Raw genomic sequence first — 17,271 nt, 5'->3', positions numbered from 1 at the left:
CATTCAATGCTAGCCTGTACAGAGACTTTGTTTCATTCAATGCTAGCCTATACAGAGACTTGGTTTCATTCAATGCTAGCCTGTACAGAGACTTGGTTTCATTCAATGCTAGCCTGTACAGTGACTTGATTTCATTCAATGCAAGCCTGTACAGAGACTTGGTTTCATTCAATGCTAGCCTGTTCAGTGACTTGGTTTCATTCAATGCTAGCCTGTACAGTGACTTGGTTTCATTCAATGCTAGCCTGTACAGAGACTTGGTTTCATTCAATGCTAGCCTGTACAGTGACTTGGTTTCATTCAATGCTAGCCTGTACAGTGACTTTGTTTCATTCAATGCTAGCCTGTACAGTGACTTGGTTTCATTCAATGCTAGCCTGTACAGAGACTTGGTTTCATTCAATGCTAGCCTGTACAGTGACTTGGTTTCATTCAATGCTAGCCTGTACAGTGACTTGGTTTCATTCAATGCTAGCCTGTACAGTGACTTTGTTTCATTCAATGCTAGCCTGTACAGTGACTTGGTTTCATTCAATGCTAGCCTGTACAGAGACTTGGTTTCATTCAATGCTAGCCTGTACAGAGACTTGGTTTCATTCAATGCTAGCCTGTACAGTGACTTGGTTTCATTCAATGCTAGCCTGTACAGTGACTTTGTTTCATTCAATGCTAGCCTGTACAGTGACTTGGTTTCATTCAATGCTAGCCTGTACAGAGACTTGGTTTCATTCAATGCTAGCCTGTACAGTGACTTGGTTTCATTCAATGCTAGCCTGTACAGTGACTTGGTTTCATTCAATGCTAGCCTGTACAGTGACTTTGTTTCATTCAATGCTAGCCTGTACAGTGACTTGGTTTCATTCAATGCTAGCCTGTACAGAGACTTGGTTTCATTCAATGCTAGCCTGTACAGAGACTTGGTTTCATTCAATGCTAGCCTGTACAGTGACTTGGTTTCATTCAATGCTAGCCTGTACAGTGACTTGGTTTCATTCAATGCTAGCCTGTACAGTGACTTTGTTTCATTCAATGCTAGCCTGTACAGTGACTTGGTTTCATTCAATGCTAGCATGTACAGAGACTTTGTTTCATTCAATGCTAGCCTGTACAGAGACTTGGTTTCATTCAATGCTAGCCTGTACAGAGACTTGGTTTCATTCAATGCTAGCCTGTACAGTGACTTGGTTTCATTCAATGCTAGCCTGTACAGAGACTTGGTTTCATTCAATGCTAGCCTGTACAGTGACTTGGTTTCATTACATTTTTTTATTAGGCAAGTCAGTTAAGAACAAATTCTTATTTACAATGACAGATTTTTAACTTGTCAGCTTGGGGATTTAATCTAGCAACCTTTCAGTTACTGGCCCAACGCTCTAACCACTAGGCTACTTGCCACACCAATGCTAGCCTATTGGTTTCAGCTTGTAGAACGTTCTGGTTGTTAATATCTGGCTTGGACACGGTGGCTGGCAGGCCCCCATTCAGACATGTCAAGTGACAGTGGTCCTGTCTGGGACAACCTAGCCATTAGCCAATCATAGCCACCATTACCCTCTAAAGACTTCCCCAGATTAGCCAGGATGTTAGAAAGTGAACCGTTTGCTCCATGAACAGGCATACAAGTTATTTTAACACAGCACTTGTTTGACTTAAAAAAAACACTTATATAAAAGTTAGGATTTGTTATTTTCTGAATGGAGACAGCTGGCACCTTTACACTGAGTGAACAAAACATTAGGAACACCTGCTCTTTCCATGAGATAGACTGACCAGGTGAATCCAGGTGAAAGCTATGATCCCTTCTTGATGTAATTTGTTAACAAATCCACTTCAATCAGTCTAGATGAAGGGGAGGACAGGTCGAAGAAGGATTTTTAAGCCTTGAGACAATTGAGACTTTGATTGTGTATGTGTGCCATTCCGAGGGTGAATGGGCAAGACAGGGTATGATTGTAGTTGCTTGGTGCAGCGGTTTGTGACAAGCAACGCTGCTCGGTTTTTCACACAGTTTTCTGTGTGTATCAAGAATGGTCCATCACCCAAAGGACATCCAGCCAACTTGACACAACTGTCAGACACATTATAGTCAACATAGGCCAGCATCCATGTGGAATGCTTTTGACACCTTGTAGAGTCCATGCCCCAACTAATTGAGTCTGCTCTGAGGGCAAAAGAGGTGGGGTGCAACTCAATATTAGGAAGGTGTTCTTAATGTTTTGTACAATCAGTGTATGTCTGATAAGCTGTTTAACAGTATCACAGCTCATAATAGTAACCCTGGTACCACTTACAAGTTCTAGGAAGACCTTGACCCCTGACCTCAGTGGAAACATCAGGAAAGAGGCATAATTTCACGCCATCCAAAACCGCCTCTGAAAGTAATACGACTTTTACTAATGCACCTTGAGTTTCGTTTCGGTCTTCTCTGTCTTTGTAGTTTTATCAGATGGTGAAATGATGATTTAACACAAAACCCTTCAACGTTCCATCTGTTTGTTTTGGTTAAGTCGGAACTTACAGGTCCTTTGCTTGGCCTCAGCGATGACCCCATGGCAGGGTCAGTCTTTTCCTCTGGGGATCTCAGCTGTTATCGTTTCTTCCTATTTTGTTTTATTAGAAGGGGCGGTGTAGCATAGGGCTGAATTACAACTGAAAAAAACACACAAGACTAGAATCCCTGGTGACTCAGACCTCAAAAATGTTCTTGAAAACGTGTCATCAAAATATTTCCATTTCTCCTAGTCAGCCAGTTGTACAAAGAGGCATCACTCAACAGGGCCAGTCGAAGCGAGTTCTGCCGCGACTACAGTCTCTCGAGGAGCTAACGCTCTCTCCATCCCTCTATTTCTCTCTGTCTCTCTCTCCTCTCTCTCAGTAGAGCTGTCTCTCTCAAGAATTGTAAATAGCAGAAAGTAGGCTTGGACCGGTTAATCCACTTCTGGGGACTGGCAGAACTGTAGAATTTATTGTCTCAGGTCAGGATTCTAGAACCTTGGTTAGCGAAGGGAGCAGGTCATAAAAACAAGGCACGGACAGCAATATGATAGTTATGGATTAGTGACGGATCTGTAGCCTATTGTTCTAATGAGAGAGGTACTAAATTCAGCTGACCCTTTGCAGACAAGAACACAAACCAGATGGAATTAGAATTCTCAGGCACATTAAGTATTTCCAAAGGTCGAGAAACGCACCAACAATATGCTAAGAGCCATTCAGACATCATAAGACAGATGACATAGTAATACAGTTATTACCGGCTTTGGGAGTACAAATATGATTTACTCATAATTCTGCTGCTTAGGTGACTTTCCTTCTTACAAAGTTGAATTCTTGGAGACGTAGTGGAAAACACTACAGATGTAGGATCTTAATTTGATTACGCTGTTGCAGGAGAACTGTGTTGACATTTCGCTTGCCCTGCCTGTGTTCTCTTCATTAATGCAACAAGGCCCCCTGCCCTGACCAGTAATATCCTGCGTTACATTTGGCCTACAGGCTGTTTAGTAACCTAGGGGGGTAGCAGACTAGGAGTAATACGGTAATCTTTATTTAGTCTGGCAGTGTTGATACCCCATCTGATAAAGCTCTCTGGGCCTGGCGCACTGTAATTGAATGATGTTGTCAAGATTGATGGACGATGTGAAAAGGGATCAGTTTCATTAAGCCAGCTCAGGCGAAGCGTGCCGCTCTGGGAGGAGGAGCAGAGATTTGCTGCTAGGCAGGGGAATGGCAGAGATATATGCCGCGGTGTTGAAAGAATAAGATGCATTTGCTTTGAATTAAAAATGGTAGACAAACAAAGGTAGAGGTGTATCTGATGTAGATTATAAGATTGGTTTAAAACCTAAAAAAAAGGACAAAATATTTATCTGAACACCTTGGGGTATTTCATGTGTGACAGATTGGGCCCAGTCAGTTTGTGGGAGGTTGTTACAACAGGCAGAGCTAGCTATGTGTAAAGTATTATTCATGGTTTGCACTGTTGTCACTAATGGCTGTTTCTAAAAGTAACAGCACATAGAGACACAGTGACCCTATGCATGATTAAATATACTGTAGGCATCAGCATGCCTCATTAATAACCTCTTCACTCCAGTGTAATGTGAAGCAGCATGACTAACTCAGTCTCCTCCATTGTGATTCCAGGCTGAACCCAAAGAGCCGCACCAGTATCCCAACGAGGTATGGACGTGTTCTTCACACCCTTTCGTCACTAACCAATGACACAAATCTATCACAAATAACAAGATAATTCAGTCAAGATATGTCTGTGCCATCACAATAACAAATCACCTAGCGTTCTTACCAGTTCCAACTCAATACGTACTGAGCTATAATTCAAATGCACCCTGATCTTTTGTTCACAATCAGATATATTATATCGCAGATGTCATCAAACTATGACAACTCTAGTCTAATGGGAATTACCATTGTTTACTTGCGTCTGAAGCCAACAAAGAACAACCAAGTTCCAGCTGATATTTACTTCTAGCTGATGCTTAGTTCCAGCTGATGCTTAGTTCTAGTTGATGCTAAGTTCTAGTTGATGCTTAGTTCTAGTTGATGCTTAGTTCCAGCTGATGCTTAGTTCCAGTTGATGCTTAGTTCTAGTTGATGCTAAGTTCTAGTTGATGCTTAGTTCCAGCTGATGCTTAGTTCCAGCTGATGCTTAGTTCCAGTTGATGCTTAGTTCTAGTTGATGCTTACTTCCAGCTGATGCTTAGTTCTAGCTGATGCTTACTTCCAGCTGATGCTTAGTTCCAGCTGATGCTTACTTCCAGCTGATGCTTAGTTCTAGCTGATGCTTAGTTCCAGCTGATGCTTAGTTCCAGCTGATGCTTCGTTCTAGTTGATGCTAAGTTCCAGCTGATGCTTAGTTCCAGCTGATGCTTAGTTCCAGCTGATGCTTAGTTCTAGTTGATGCTTAGTTCCAGCTGATGCTTAGTTCTAGTTGATGCTTAGTTCCAGCTGATGCTTAGTTCCAGTTGATGCTTAGTTCTAGTTGATGCTTAGTTCCAGCTGATACTTAGTTCTAGTTGATGCTTAGTTCCAGCTGATGCTTAGTTCCAGTTGATGCTTAGTTCCAGCTGATGCTTAGTTCTAGTTGATGCTTAGTTCTAGCTGATGCTTAGTTCTAGCTGATGCTTAGTTCTAGCTGATGCTTAGTTCCAGCTGATACTTAGTTCTAGTTGATGCTTAGTTCCAGCTGATGCTTAGTTCCAGTTGATGCTTAGTTCCAGCTGATGCTTAGTTCTAGCTGATGCTTAGTTCTAGTTGATGCTTAGTTCTAGCTGATGCTTAGTTCTAGCTGATGCTTAGTTCCAGCTGATACTTAGTTCTAGTTGATGCTTAGTTCCAGCTGATGCTTAGTTCCAGTTGATGCTTAGTTCCAGCTGATGCTTAGTTCTAGCTGATGCTTAGTTCTAGTTGATGCTTAGTTCTAGCTGATGCTTAGTTCTAGTTGATGCTTAGTTTCAGTTGATGCTTAGTTCTAGCTGATGCTTAGTTCTAGTTGATGCTTAGTTCCAGTTGATGCTTAGTTCTAGTTGATGCTTAGTTCCAGTTGATGCTTAGTTCTAGTTGATGCTTTGTTCCAGCTGATGCTTAGTTCTAGTTGATGCTTAGTTCTAGCTGATGCTTAGTTCCAGCTGATGCTTACTTCCAGTTGATGCTTAGTTCCAGCTGATGCTTAGTTCTAGCTGATGCTTAGTTCCAGCTGATGCTTAGTTCCAGCTGATTCCTGTATGCAGCCTGTACGGGTTGCCTCACGTCCCTGCACTCACTGAGCCACTGTCCACTAGATACTGGATATAGTATAGCCACTCCATGTAGTCGCTGACAGTCTAGTCACCGTGGATGTTGTGTATGTGTGTCTCTCAGCCCAGCCTCACCCAGCCCCACCTCACCACGCTCCCCCTCCTGGCCGATGTTCTCCGCACCCTCCAGCCCCCAGCCAGCCTCCTCCACCTCCAGTGACTCCTCCCCAATCAGGTCTGTCACCACGTCCGCCCAACACGCCATCTTCGGTTGCACCTCCTACTCACAATGCCAATTCTGGAGCTTTGCGCCGCCTCACTGCTGCACCCCCTCTGCCCCACCCCCACCACCGTGCATGATCACTGACAGATAGTTCCTGATCACCCTGAGAGGCGAACCCTGTTCACACTATCACACCAATTTGAATTGCACTATACTAGCTCAGATTAATTTATTCCTTCCCAGCAACTACGGCAGATGTGTAACCAGGCCAGCGCAGTACAGCTCAGCTCAGCTTGGCTCAGTCGTGTGAAAAGGTATAAGTAAGGTGGATAACAGGCTCATCTTTGGTTGATTCAGGATACAGCCAGTCTATCAGACTTCCAAAAATTGTTATACATGTAGCCAGGGCATTCAGATAAACTCCATAATATAAATACCTTCAGGCAGGTCTAGACAGATATACTCTGGATTATAAATACCTTGAGTCAGGTCTAGACAGATATACTCTGGATTAGAAATACCTTGAGTCAGGTCTAGACAGATATACTCTGGATTAGAAATACCTTGAGTCAGGTTTAGACAGAAACTCCAGATTAGAAATACCTTGAGTCAGGTTTTGACAGGTTCAGAATAACCATGGGCCTTTAAAGGGGAGCTGTTTAAATATCTGTCGGATGTATAGCATATTCGTTGCGGCTTTTTGCTTTACAAGGACACACTTCTTGTAAAACAAGAAGGCTACCTTGGGTGGCAGGTAGCCTAGTGGTTAGAGTGTTGGACCAGTGACTGAAAGGTTGCTAGATCAAATCCCTGAGCTGACAAGGTAAAAATCTGTTGTTCTGCCCTTGAACAAGGCAGTGATCTAGCAACCTTTCAGTCACTGGCCCAACACTCTAACCACTAGGCTACCTGCCACCCTAGGTAGCCTTCTTGTGAGGCTGTCATTATAAATAAGACTTAAATAAAACTTCCTTGTCAAACTATATAAATGTATTTATACAGTTGATGACTATTAGGGAAAAGGGAATTATAGGCACACAGAGACTTTCCATATGGGAGCAATGATGATGTTTTGAGACACTGGTACAGTTGGAGCTTCACCTGTCGTTGCTCCCGACAGTTAGAAGTGGTGGGACACTCAAAGTGCCCAATGTGGTATCCGAGTGAGTTGGATTATAACATGTTATTTTCCCTCCCCCTCTGTAGCATCCCAGGCAGGCAGGCTAGGGCCCTCTACGCCTGCAAAGCGGAGCACCACTCTGAGCTTTCATTCATCGCAGGGACCACATTTGAAAATGGTGAGTACGGATCACTGTGACTCTTAAATAACCGTGTCCCAATACCAAATGGACCCATAAACCCTACGCCCTGTGCACTTGTGGATATCTGAACAGTTTTGGTTGGTATTAACAATATGGTGAAACTTCCAGCTAGCCCATCAGAGAACAAGGTGGAGCTACTACCAGATTGGTTGCACCTGGCAAATCCTCTCAGATACCCATAAGTGCAGAGGGTGTAGGGTCTAGGGGTGGGAAAATGTGGGAAGGTAGACCTATTATTATTATAAAACAATACAGTGCATTCCGAAAGTATTCAGACCTCTTGACTTTTTCCACATTTTGTTACGTTACAGCCTTATTCTTAAATTAATTAAATAGTTTTTCCCCCTCATCAATCTACACACAATATCCCAAAACGGTTTTATTTTTAGCTAATTTATTCAAAATAAAACACTGAAATATCACATTTACATACTGTAAGTATTCAGACCCTTTACTCAGTACTTTGTTGAAACATCTTTGGCAGCAATTACAGCCTCGAGTCTTCTTGGGTATGACGCTACAAGCTTGGCACACCTGTATTTGGGGAGTTTCTCCCATTCTTCTCTGCAGATCCTCTCAAGCTCTGTCAGGTTGGATGGGGAGCGTCGCGGCACAGCTATTCTCAGGTCTTTACAGGGATGTTAGATCGAGTACAAGTCCAGGCTCTGTCTGGACCACTCAAGGACATTCAGAGACTTGTCCCGAAGCCACCCCTGCGTTGTCTTGGCTGTGTGCTTAGGGTCGTTGTCCTGTTGGAAGGTGAACCTTCGCCCCAGTCTGAGGTCCTCAGCTCGCTGGAGCAGGTTTTCATCAAGGATCTCTCTGTACTTTGCTCCGTTCATCTTTCCCTCGATCCTAAGGTATTTCTGTTTTACTTTGTCATTATGGGGTATTGTGTGTAGATTGATGAGGAACATTTTTTATTTAATTAATTTTAGAATAAGGCTGTAATGTAAGAAAATGTGGAAAAAGTCAAGGGGTCTGAATACTTTCTGAATACATGATATACTGGTCAAATGAGAAATTAGCCAGGGGTTTTCTAAGACCACCCTCTCTCCCCTCATCGTCCTCCCTGGTACCAGTGTGTGGTTGAGGAGGAGGAGCAGGGAGGAGGGCCAGGCTGGGGCTTGTCATTACCTTGCCTCACCTCTTCTCTCCTCCAGGGAGGAACCTGATCCTAGCCAAGCCTCCAGGGGCCAGGACCCTACTGTTACTTTATCTTAATCATCCCGAAACCTCACCACTCTTAACACTAAGGGCTCTATTCAGCGTTACAGATTAGGCGATAGAATAAAAATGGAAGAGGTCATCTCTGATTGTGCCGATTTATGCAGCATTTACCGTGAAAGCAGTCTCCGTTAAAGCAAGAAACATCGCCATTCAATTTCAATCACGCTGTTAAGCTGAACTTCCGCAATGCTGATTGAATAGAGCCCCAAATCCTATCTCTGTTTTAGTTAAAGACGTTTTTCTCGGTCCTAATGAAAACCACTTTCATACTGTTTAAAACGATAACTAAGGGCTCTGTTCAATCCACATCGAGGAAGTTCAGTTTTACAGTGTGTTTGAAATGTAAAGCCAATTTTCTACCTTTATCAGAGACTGCATTCATAGTAAATGCTGCATATGTCCGCTCAATCGGAAACTACGTTTACATTTCTATCCCGGAATCTGTAACGTTGTAACGCTGTAACGCTGTAACGCTTTCCAGATTGAATAGAGTCCTAGTTTAGCTGAGGAGGAAATTTGGCTCTCACGAATCAGTGTGACATTTACTGTAGACAGAGCAGCCATTTGAGAGAGTTAGGTTATAGATTAAAACTGTTATTGAGTATTTATGAAATACACTGTGTGAATGTCCAAACCCAGTGTAGCCTGTCTTAGAAGCAGAAGGATTATAGTGCATGTCTGGTTGGGTCAAGGGTCTGATGATCTGGGAAAAGAAGAGATTAGCAGCGTGGGAATCAGCCACACAGCCACCCAGGTTGCTCAGGTACAGGAAGAAAGAAGAACAATTATTGTATGAGGCCCTGGTCAAAAGCAGTGCGCTATATAGGGAATAGGGCCCTGGTCAAAAGTAGTGCACTCTATATGGGATAGGATGTCATTTGAGGAACACCCTAGGGTCCATAGTGCTCTAGGAAATGTTTCCCTAAGCTTTCCTAGATACAGTTCCCAGCTACAGTTCCTAGCTACAGTTCCCAGCTACAGTTCCCAGCTACAGTTCCCAGCTACAGTTCCTAGCTACAGTTCCTAGCTACAGTTCCCAGCTACAGTTCCCAGCTACAGTTCCCAGCTACAGTTCCCAGCTACAGTTCCCAGCTACAGTTCCCAGCTACAGTTCCCAGCTACAGTTCCCAGCTACAGTTCCCAGCTACAGTTCCTAGCTACAGGTCCTAGCTACAGGTCCTAGCTACCAAAACAAGACTAGGGGTTTTATTCAGTCTGGAAAGCTGATTGCGTGATAGAAATGTAAAGGTCATTTCCGTTTGGACGGACATATGCAGTGTTTACTTTGAAATTTGATTGCCTTAAAATGTCAATTGCGCTGTAGCGCTGAACTTCCGCAATACGGATTGAATAGTCAGTACGGTCAGTCAAGAACAAGTGAGTTTTCACACTCATTTATGTGCAGAAGTTCTCTTCTCAACTCTCTGAGTAACCTGTCAACTCTCTGAATAACCTGTCAACTCTCTGAATAACCTGTCAACTCTCTGAGCAACCTGTCAACTCTCTGAGCAACCTGTCAACTCTCTGAGCAACCTGTCAACTCTCTGAGTAACCTGTCAACTCTCCGAGTAACCTGTCAACTCTCTGAATAACCTGTCAACTCGCTGAATAACCTGTCAACTCGCTGAATAACCTGTCAACTCTCTGAGTAACATGTCAACTCTCTGAGTAACCTGTCAACTCTCTGAGTAACCTGTCAACTCTGAATAACCTGTCAACTCTCTGAATAACCTGTCAACTCTCTGAATAACCTGTCAACTCTCTGAGCAACCTGTCAACTCTCTGAGCAACCTGTCAACTCTCTGAGCAACCTGTCAACTCTCTGAGTAACCTGTCAACTCTCTGAGCAACCTGTCAACTCTCTGAGTAACCTGTCAACTCTCTGAGTAACCTGTCAACTCTCTGAATAACCTGCCAACTCTCTGAGTAACCTGTCAACTCTCTGAGTAACCTGTCAACTCTCTGAGTAACCTGTCAACTCTCTGAGTAACCTGTCAACTCTCTGAGTAACCTGTCAACTCTCTGAGTAACCTGTCAACTCTCTGAATAACCTGTCAACTCTCTGAGTAACCTGTCAACTCTCTGAATAACCTGTCAACTCTCTGAGTAACCAACTCTCTGAGTAACCTATTTCTCAGTGCCTATATTTTGTTTATAGGTTTTTTGTTTTAAAAATATAGAAAACACAGACCTATGGACTGATACATTTACAATAATGTATGTAATTGCAATGACCCCTTATGTAAATTGTATCTATAGCCAGCTTGTAATGGCGCTTCATGTTTTCATGGTGGCTTGGGGTATCAATGCTGCTAGCGGTCATCAATGCTGCTAGGGGTCATCAATGCTGCTAGGGGTCATCAATGCTGCTAGGGGTCATCAATGCTGCTAGGGGTCATCAATGCTGCTAGGGGTCATCAATGCTGCTAGGGGTCATCAATGCTGCTAGCGGTCAACAATGTTGCAATGTTGCTACAGTTGCACACTGGGGTCTTGTTCATCTTATACCGCCTTCTCAAGAAGTATGCAGCGGTGTGTGTCACCCCCCTCTCTGATTCTTCCCATAACCACCAGAGTGCCACTGTCCCAGCTGTCAGTAGCTACTCACCATATTGGTCTCTGCTTTCAAATGGGGACTATCTAATGTTCTGTTGGATAACATGAGAGGCGGTTAACGGTTGAGAACAGCTCAGCTATGTGCATCTGTCTCTCATCCCTCAGTTCATTCCTCCAGGGAGCCAGGCTGGCTGGAGGGCACCCTGGACGGCAGGACGGGCCTGATACCGGAGAACTATGTGGAGTTTGTGTAGTCCTGGATCAGGACTGAACTGGAGAGACCACGCAGCTGCACTGTGCCCCTGCAGCTTATTGGAAGTCTGGAGCACAGAGGGCTTCCTGCTGTGCATGGTCATGAATCTGGAATTCAGTAGCAGACTCTCTCTCTCTCTGTGTGTGTGTGTGTGTGTGTGTGTGTGTGTGTGTGTGTGTGTGTGTGTGTGTGTGTGTGTGTGTGTGTTGCATTGTTGCTACAAAAGCTCATTCCCCTGTTCAGACAGTCCTTAGTTCATTGCACTGCCACTGCTTTTAGTGTCTTCTATCATCAGTTGAAACTTTGGAAGATGTTTCCATTTTGGGGCGGGAAAAAAGTAATTGGTCTGAGGTTTGGACTGCAGTCCAACTTCTCTTCCTGTGTACTGCCTGTAGGAACAGGGCGGCTGGTAGCCTAGCGGTTAAGAGCGTTGGCCCAGTAACCCAATGGTCGCTGGTTTGAATCCACAATCTGACTAGATGAAAAATCCATTGTGCCCTTGAGCAAGGCACTTAACCTTAATTGCTCTTGTAAGTCGCTCTGGAGCGTCTGCTAAAATGTCAAATGTCACAATGAATGGAGTTGACTGTGTGGGGTGCTTTCATCTCTAAATGATAGGGGGGTATTTTTCAGCGAGTATCGCTATAAATGTGAGCGCCTTGGCATGGCAACCCGGTATTCCCCTAGACAAGATAGACCACAACTGCTGTTTACCTACTTATACAGTACAGCGGTGGGAGCATCCAGAATATCTTAACTCTTAATAGCTTTTTTTATTTAAGAAATTGGAACTACTGGGTGAAATTGTCTCAAAAAACCTAGAAAGTTAACTTAACTGTTTTCATTAACTGAATTTAATTTTTTTATTTTCTTAACAGGTAGAGAGTGTAAAAAATGTTTTAATGTGAAACTAGACCACTTATGTTATTTATATACAATTTCAAAGCTGAGATCTGAACTGTATTCTTTTGGAGTGTATTAACATTGTAAATACATTTGATAAGGTATCATTTTTTAAGTATCACATTTTGTATTGTAGCATACTAACAGATTTTTTTATAGCATCTTAGTTGCTAAATTTTTGGGGGCATCTATTTCCTGTCCATTGGGAGCCTGAATATTATTTCTGATCAATTGAATCATGAACAAGGTTGTATAGAAGATAATCTATTAAAGACCAACATTGAACTCGCAGATCTGTCCTAGTTTCTTCATGTCTCAATGCCTTGGATTTTATAGACCTATTCTGAGCACTAGCGTGTAGTCATGGATGCCAAGGGAAGCCCAAATTTCTTTCCAATATGATGATTTTTTAAAATAATGTATCTTTCGTTTCTGTGTTTCAACATTTTCCTTCAGTTTACAAAAGGCTGAATGTATCTCACAGGAGAAAGCATCCGAGCGAGTGAAACAGCGCCCCTGTGTCTCTCAACGTGTAGGCCATTTATCTGATGCTGTCTGGTCCAAATGAGTATGACATTGTTGCCGCCCATAGCTTTGAGCTAAACTGAACAAGCTCAACTGTGTATGGTCCAGGCGCACCAAAGAAAGTGTCAAGAGAAGCCAGCTTTAATTTGGCGTCACTCCTATCAAATCCCATCGAGAGCATACGTCAGTGACAGAAAAACTTGAATTGTTGCATCTCGTTGAGTTGTCCTCCGATGGCTAGCTAGCCAAATTGTCCCTTTCCTAAATTAGCCATGGATGGAAATAGGGATTTAGATTTGTGGTTTTACTTAATTTTCCGTACTGGCCAATGATTATAACGACTATTCTGATCCAACCATTAATTCATACATTGTGCCTCTGGCCTGAGAGGATGGAAGTTCAATATGTAGCTAGATGTAGAAGGCTAATGTTAACTAGCTAACATTGCCCATATAAGGAAGTTAGGCTAGTGAGAATTTTAGCCAGGTACCCTAGGACAACAAAAAATGAAAACGTGTACTGCATGACAGAGTGACAGACCAATTCGTCAACATGGAAGAGAGGATGGCATTGGCGTTTCTCTACAAGTAGGGTGAGTCAACATGTTTTTCTACTTGCACAAACACACAGAGAAATCAGAAACATGGACAGCCACATCATGTTTCGTTTATATTGATTGAACCAAATTGTTTTTGGTATTATTTAGTTGTCACTGTATTAGACTAAGCAGAGGTGATTTAATGACAGTGAAATTGAAATAGTGTTTTTATAGTGGAGACAGCTGCTGTTTTCTTTGCGACTTGTGGTAACTCCATGGTTCTAAATCAATAGTTGTTTAGTGGTCTGAAAATGTCGGAAAAATTAACTTGCTTGACCATGCTGTAGGTCATGTAACTGTCTGTTACTGGACAGAGGTTGCTCTCTGGTTTTGTGATGAAACAAAGGTGTGGTATATCACATCCGCAGTGATTTTACCCACGCACCGCTACTGGTTCTGAGTAGACAACCCTAATATAACAAAGCATTTCCGATATGAAAAAACGTATTCAAAATAAAGGGAATTCCATCTCATTCCACGGAGGGCCGAGTGTCTGCGTGTTTTCGCTCCCCCTTTGTACTTGATTGATAAATTAAGGCCACTAATTAGTAAGGAACTCCCCATCACCTGGTTGTGTAGGTCTTAATTGAAAGGAAAAACCTTCTGTGGATACATTTGACACCCATAGTGTAGAGTACTGGAAAGCCAAGACACACCTGGGTTGTATTTGTTAGGGACTCATTTTTGTTTTCCGTTGCAAAAGGTTTTGATAAGTTGTGCCCAAATAATTATGACCCTGGCCAGACGAGGATTATGATAACTAAGCTGGCTGACATTAAAGCGACAGTTCACCCCAATTAAAAATGTACCTAATCACGCAGGTGGTAGATTCAATCAATAAGGCCCGAGGGGGTGTTGTATAGGGTCAATAATATACCACGGCTAAGGGCTGTTAAGCACGACGGAGTGCCTTCATACACGCCTTAGCTGTGGTACAGTATGTTGGCCATATACTGTACCACAAACCCCTGAGGTGCCTTATTGGTATTAGAAACTGGTTGCCAAGGTAATTAGAACAGTAAACAAAACATTTTGCATCATGCTGTGGTATATTGTCAGATTTTACCACCGTTTGTAGCCAATCAGCATCCAGATCTCAAACTACCCGGTTTATAATCTGTTATCATGCTCCAGATAACTTCTATCCATGACCTCACAGTGACTTCAAACCAGCTATGTTAGCAACGTAAGCCCTTTAGAAGTTGAACACAGAATAGGCTTACGGTCGTTTCTCAAATATTTCTTCAGGTGGTGAACAGGTTCCCAGCTCCAAAGTTTGATGGAGTCAAAACATGTTTATACTACACAGTGATATGGAAATTGTCATTAACTTTTATGTCTGATGTATTTGATGTCACCCAACAAACACGGTTAAGACAAATTTGGAGGCCTAAGAAATGACTTGAGAAATGATTGAGAAACCCTTTATTTTATGAACAGGTTTATCTGGAGAAACATTTGATAATCATCTAGGAGGTCATGAAGTGAAACTAGAGCAACCAGAACTACAGACATTTTAGTCCAACATTTAATCAAATTGGTGAAAATATTGACATTGACAGCGGTAATACAAACTATTTTGTAAACAAATAGACAATGTATATATTCTTTACATTTGGATTACATGTACAGAACTGAAATACAAACAGAACAGACTTTAATGAAAGCCATATACCAGTGAAATATGATCTGCCCTCAATCTTTAAAGATACTATTTGCATGTATTTTATACAGAAAATAGACTCTCTCAACCAGTATGAGGTTGAGATGAGGTAGTGAATTAACATATATTTGTAGATTCTTGTAGGCCGTTTTGTGGTTCGTAGACCAAAACAAATCAATCTGAAATCAATGGGATATGAGGCAGGTCAGTATTTAGTGTTTGCAGTGAAAAACGACCATTTCCTTTCTTTCACTGCAAAGACTTGAGTACAGACCTACCTCCTTTCCTATTTATTATGAAACGTGGTAGTGCAAATTCTCTGGTAGATTACTTTCACACAAATACCTTTTTTTAAATGTATTTTTAAATGACTGGTTAATCCTCACAGCAATATACAAGAGACCAAAGCCTAGACCATTACAAAATATATTTAAAAATAGGATAATAAGTGCTACTGTAAATGTAACTGGCTGTTTGAATACTTCTGTTCTCTCTGCTTTGGCAACTCTGTTGCACTATACAAAATATACTCCAGTCCTTCATCCCCTCCCAAAACCCACATTTTCTAAAACAAAGTGGTCTTTCATATAATCTTTCCCATTGATTTATAGAATTTATATTTAGTCAGACAACATATTAACACTTTCTAAGTACATATGCAATACATTTATCTTTGTCAAACACAAACCAACAGAAAAAATAAAACAATTACTGTCTTACTCATCAAATGCACAAAAAGACAGATTCATATCAAAGAGGATCAAACTGATATTCAAAATGACTGAAAAGTTGTTTTAAAAGAAATCCATTTTCAAAAGCATTGACAGTTACGTTTTCCTGAATTTAAACACACATTTTTGTATGGCTCTCTGTCTCCCTTTCGCAAGGCCTTAAGTGAAACTTGTTTGAAAAAAACAAATTCGTATTGGAATATACAGGTATTCTGTCAAAGTTGTCATGAAACATGTATTAATCAAAACTTCAGGGGATGTTACCCTATATGTACGTACATCTACGGCAATGCAGTGATCATTAGGATATGATCAAGCTGGTTTGACCAATCGAAGACCAGAACAGACAGTCCTCTAACACTATGTGAAAGTAAACCAAAATATGTCAATCTCCCCCCAAAACACGTGCAGAGAGCAGCACCAGGGGATCCATCTCACGTGGTCATTCCATCAGTCAGACTGAAAGGATGACTACATGAGGTAGTTAGACCACATGGCTGCCATTTTGGTTGTTAACTATCCTGGCCTAATGATTACGAAGAAGGAGCTTAGAAGTTAGAATAAAAAAATTCATAGGCCAAGTAGAAAGCCTTATAGCAATGATTCTGCACTTGCACTCCAAAAGCCATTTTACTTTGGTCTTTTACATGGCATAAGCTGGTGTGTGGTGATTACCTCAAGAGAGAGAGAATGACTTCTAGCAGGGACGGCAAACTTCCTTTTCACAGGGAAATGTGCAGGTCACCATACTTTGATAGCATTACAAAACACCATTGCAAGTTCAAGAGTCTCAGAGTACAAGTATACAAAATGGCTTGAAAACATCTACATGATCTAGTGAACAACAATCAATACTTGTATTCCTCGTTAGCTGGTGTACTTATTATTTTTACACAATAATATCTTTTATAAAATGAGCACCCTGAAGCATAGAATAATAATGCTTGGACAGCAAAACAATTACACAGTTCTGGTTTGGCACTAGTATAATAGATACAGGTGACGGGAAAAGGGGCCAAACTGAAGAGCTTGTGACATTTTACATCATTTATTTGCAACTCCCAGAGAATAGTGACTGTGCGTATGCTCTCAAACTCAGCTTGACGCATCCTAAGAAATAGGCTTGTGACAACTTTGAAATAAATACATCCGTTTTCATATCATATGAACAAACCTGTTCAGGTTGTTACTTTCTGTCCTTTTTGCTCTCTCTATCACTCACTGATACACACAGACAATCATTAGCCACTGCTGCAAACTCCCATCCCATCTTCCTAGACCAACGCTGGCATTTTCATTTAGCTCACAAATCAAGGCCGGTTTTAGCATGAAGTGAGCTCTCCCTTTAACACGAAGACTTAACCTATTACACATACAGTACCAGTCAAAAGTTTGGACACACCTACTTATTCAAGGGTTTTTCTTTATTTTGACTATTTTCTACAATGTAGAATAATAGTGAAGACATCAAAACTATGAAATAACACATGGAATCATGTAGTAACCAAAAA

General features: G+C 41.9%; 1 protein-coding gene across 1 annotated transcript in view; it reads left to right on the top strand.

The window, feature by feature from the left end:
* LOC120056757 (rho GTPase-activating protein 26-like) overlaps positions 1-12,534 on the top strand; it is a 31,161-nt gene extending 18,627 nt beyond the window's left edge. Inside the window, exons 6-9 of the mRNA XM_039004965.1 lie at positions 4,147-4,182; positions 5,881-5,991; positions 7,186-7,277; positions 11,253-12,534. Of these exons, the coding sequence (XP_038860893.1) occupies positions 4,147-4,182; positions 5,881-5,991; positions 7,186-7,277; positions 11,253-11,341 (328 nt within the window). The 3' untranslated portion in view covers positions 11,342-12,534. The remainder of the gene's footprint in view (positions 1-4,146; positions 4,183-5,880; positions 5,992-7,185; positions 7,278-11,252) is intronic.
* Positions 12,535-17,271: the final 4,737 nt, after the last annotated feature.

The sequence above is a fragment of the Salvelinus namaycush genome, chromosome 12, assembly GCF_016432855.1.
Source record: "Salvelinus namaycush isolate Seneca chromosome 12, SaNama_1.0, whole genome shotgun sequence".
NCBI lineage: Eukaryota > Metazoa > Chordata > Actinopteri > Salmoniformes > Salmonidae > Salvelinus > Salvelinus namaycush.
Note: the sequence above shows the minus strand (reverse complement) of the source record. Positions and strands in the feature narration are given on the sequence as shown.